We start from the raw sequence: 4,088 nt of genomic DNA, 5'->3' as shown, positions 1-4,088 counted from the left end.
AACAATGAATGAATGAATGAGTGAATGATGGATGAATGGATGAATGAATGAATGATGGATGAATGAATGAATGAATGATGGATGAATGGATGAATGAATGAATGAACAAATGGGAAATAGGACGGCAGCTAGAAGTGGGCCTTGCTGGGTCTGTGGAGGTCACACGGACGGGTCAAGGACGTGCCTGGGGTTTTGGGGGGACCGGGGATGCTCTCCGCGCCTGTCTGTGAAGAAGTGGAGTGGGCCCTCACTGGAGGAGGAGCAGGGTCAGAGGGAGTGTTCCTTCCGGGGGGTGGGGGTGGGGGTGAGGGGATGCGGCTGGACCAAGTGTCCCCTGAGCTCCCCTCGCCTTGGGTGACTGCCCAGACCCTGGGGTGAGGGGGAAGGGAGAGCCCAGGCCGGGAGCAGGGCTGGTGGGGTGGGTGGGGTCCTTGGCCCCTGCCGGGGCTGCAGGCGGTGGCCTCAAACATGGGAACATCTGGAAAAAAGATAAAAATGGGTGTCAGGGCCCAGGGATGGACGGACGGTGGGAGGCGGAGAGACTTGTCACCTCCCAGTCTCTACTTTCTGGTGCGGGCGAGGGTAGGAACAAGACCGGTGTCCTGCGGGCTGCGGGGGGAAGGGACCTCACCCCTGTGAGCGGTGCGTGTCTTTTCCTGACCCCACCACCCCGGCTGACGGCACGCTTTAGAATCCTGACCTCTGATTGACAGCGACCTCGAGAGTCTTCTGGGGAAGCGGAATTCTCCTGCCTAACGTCCCTGATCCCCGGTCTGACAACCTTCGCTCTCACGCCTTCCGGGGTGGGAAGGACCCCCCCTTACGAGGACGATGTTGCTCATTATGAGAAATCCCTTCCCTAGGACCGTTTCTTCCTACACTGTCCGCCCCAGCTGGCCCTCGAGGCTGTGCTGGCCCAATCCCCTCTCTCTTCCCCATCACAACTGCTCCACCATGCCCGGCGGCTCCGTGGACTTACAACCCTCCTCTCTGCTGCATGTCCGGGTCCCCTCCGCCCAGGTGGACAGCACGCGGGGAGGGAGAGAAGCAGAGTGGACCCGACTCCTTGACCTGCTGGCAATAAAACCATAAACCACTCAAATGATTTTATGACAGTCATTTTTTATCCTCCGCTTCCATTTTCGTATACAAATCTAATCTTTTGAGAACCTACTCCCTTCTAATTCACCTATTACGGGCTTTCATCAATAATAATATACGATCAATTACCCAAATATAATTGATTAGCCGAGAGAGCCGTGTTCTTCCCCCTCTTAGCTGGTGTCTGATTGACCATAACGCACAGCAGTGGCCGCGTGGCGGTGGCCTCGCCCTCGGCGGTGGGACTATCTTTACCTTTTAGTCGAGATTAGATTTACGTACAATTTTCTAATGTTGGTTTAAGAAAAGTCCAAAAGGGCGCTTTCTATCCCCACCCGGCAGATGACACCATCCCGGGCGTGATAAGCAGCCCGTGCGGTGGATTAGAAACCCAAATGGCCTTTTGAGTGGGCTCTGAGCTTCGTTCATCTTCATTTGACCCACAGATAATTTTTTTTTTTTTTTTTTTTTGTCATCAGAAAGTTGAGTTCCATAAATCCAATATCGCCCAATTCAATAAAGGGAATCGGAGCCGGTTTCAGCCGGTCAGCCTGCCCCTCTGAGCTGCAACAAGAACCGTGGTGTTTTCACAAGATGGCAGAGCGTCCAGGCGGCCTCCTGGCGGAGCTGGGCACACGGATGGCCTCGGTGTGACGGGGGGCATCGGCCCGGGCTCCGCCTGTCCCCGTGGGGACGGCAGCGCAGGTTCCTGGGGACTGTGATGCCCCTCGGCCCCGGGACTGGCTGGTGGTGACCAGAACCTTGGCACGCGCTGGTGCTTACGATGGCCTCTTCTTTCCCGGTGGGAGGATGTGGGAGAAGGGTGGGACGGTGGACCCCAGGTGGGGGGACCCCAGGGGTTGTCCGTCGGCCGCCGAGCTTACTACCAGAAGAGGAGTGAATAGATGAGGGGTCCCGGGAAACTCTGACCCGCCCCCGCGGGCGCGGCGTGGCTCTGTCCCTCGTCCGAGTCGATGCCCTTCCTGCACCGATTCCGCAGGACGGAGCTGACCCCCTTCGTCTGCAGTGATCTGTGGGGCGGTTCTGTTCTTGTCTCCTCCCTGTTCCCACAGTCGGGCGCCAGAAGGCAATGGCTGCCGTCCAAACCCTCTCGTCCACTCCGGTCTTTCTCGCCTCCCGTCCTCCGTGTCGGGGGTTGGGCCGTATGACACGCTAACAAGGTCGCTGGTTCATGTTTCCTGGGGGCCTGACCCGGCTGTCCCCCTGAAGGTGGAGTTGAAGTTCCAGCCCCAGGCACCTCTGGCTGTGACGTGATGGGGTCTCTGAAGATGTAGCCAAGTCAAGATGGGGTCATGTTGGGGTCGCGTGGGACCCGGCCCAGTGACTGGTGTCCTTCTAAGAACAGGGCAAGACACAGGAGCACAGGGGAGGCCACGTGTCCAGGGAGGCAGAGGCTGGTGCGTGTGTCTCTATACCCAGGACGCCCAGGACAGCGGCCGCCACCAGACAGACAGGAGGAAGCATGGGGGACCGTTCCCGGGGCGCCCGCCCTTAGCTTGACGTCACACTCCTGGCCCCCAAGATGGAGGGAGGGCGAGTTTAGTTGTTCGAAGGCCCTCCGTGTGTGGCCCTCCATTCCACTCCCCCCCCCCCCAGGCTCCGACAGACCCCCTGCCCGGGACTGGCCGTCCTAATGCTTCGGCCAGCATGGACGGTTCGAGGGAAGACAGATCTCAGGAGCTGAGGGGCATGCGCGTGTCCCCTCCAGGTGGTCATCCGGGGGACAAGTGGAGGAAGCAGATCCCCTGCATGTCCCAAGCCGGCCGCGTGCCCGGGGCGCAGTGGGACGTGCATAATTTGTTTGCTTTGCAATTCTCTCCCCTCAGTGGAGACAAATTGATTTGTACGTGGAAACGGGCTGTCCCTGGGAGGCGGCTGCCTTGTTAGAGGACAAGACTGCCGGGGTCCAGGGAGGGCTGGTCTAGCACAGCCGGCGGGGGTGAGCGCAGGCCTGTAACCCTCTCAGCAGGCAGAGGACTCGGCCCAGAGCTGCTTCGGCCTCCGGCCTCTGGTCCGGGCCACAGCGAGGCCACTGCCGGGCACCCGGGTGCCGGGCATTTCCACAGGGACAAGACGCAATCCTGGCCTGACCTGGGCTGTGGCCTTCTGAGGAGCAGACCCTGGGGGGTGTTCAATGGAGGCACCACGGCTGCTTCTCAGAGGAGGGTCCGGGCTGTGTTTAGCCAATAAAAAAATGGATTAAGCCCCTCCACACACACACACCCCCTCACCCCCACTGCCCAACTCAAATTCCAGCCAGAGAGAACACCGGGTCTCAGAGCAGCAGCAAGAGCATCTGAGGGCAGGACCTTCCGGCGGGCGAGACCGGGCTCTGCCAACCTCCTTGTGCCCCCGCCGAGGGGCCGGTCGGCTCCTCCCGTCAGTCAGACGCGGTCTTCTGGCTGTTGTGCGACAGACGCACACGTGTGAAGTCGCCGGATGCCGGAGACGCCTTCCTGCTGGCTCACGGGAAGATCACGGAGCACGCGTGAGCCGCAGCAGGTGCTCAGGAGTCCACACCCCAGCTGGCACGAGCCCTGATTCCTGACGGGCATCAGATGTGACCTTCACTGCTGTCTCTCTCTCCTTCCTGCATGTTCCTGAAGGTTCTGTGGTGGACACTGGTTCTGGTTCCAACCAGGACAAGCGGCTGGCTGAGTTCTGAGTGGGGGGGGGGCCCAGGCTGAAGACCCGTGGGAGGGTGGGTGCTGAGAGAGGGGCGTCCCATCCTCCTGGCTCAGTGGTCCCGGACGTGACATCGGAGCTGGATGCAACCCAAACAACGGGACAGTGTGTCTGTCCCCAGCAAAGCTGGAGACGCACGCCCACCGGGTCTCCGGCTTTCTCGCTGACAGTGCCACACGCGGGAGAGTTCCGACCCCGTGAGACTTCAGCTCAGGCCCCAGCCCCCCCCCCCCACTCCCTCTCTGGGGTCACCTGGAGCAGTCTCTGAATCTCAGGTGATT

At 60.3% G+C, this 4,088-nt stretch overlaps 1 protein-coding gene across 1 annotated transcript in view; it reads left to right on the top strand.

Annotated features, from left to right (window-relative positions):
• The window catches only part of CPZ (carboxypeptidase Z), a 16,695-nt gene extending 13,081 nt beyond the window's left edge, over positions 1-3,614 (top strand). The window contains exons 7-8 of the mRNA XM_066385275.1: positions 2,719-2,903; positions 3,539-3,614. Coding sequence (XP_066241372.1) covers positions 2,719-2,903; positions 3,539-3,614 — 261 coding nt within the window. The remainder of the gene's footprint in view (positions 1-2,718; positions 2,904-3,538) is intronic.
• Positions 3,615-4,088: the final 474 nt, after the last annotated feature.

The sequence above is a fragment of the Saccopteryx leptura genome, chromosome 5 (genome assembly GCF_036850995.1).
Source record: "Saccopteryx leptura isolate mSacLep1 chromosome 5, mSacLep1_pri_phased_curated, whole genome shotgun sequence".
In the NCBI taxonomy this organism is placed as follows: domain Eukaryota; kingdom Metazoa; phylum Chordata; class Mammalia; order Chiroptera; family Emballonuridae; genus Saccopteryx; species Saccopteryx leptura.
The sequence above is the reverse complement of the archived record's forward strand: the minus strand, read 5'-3'. Positions and strand labels throughout refer to the sequence as shown.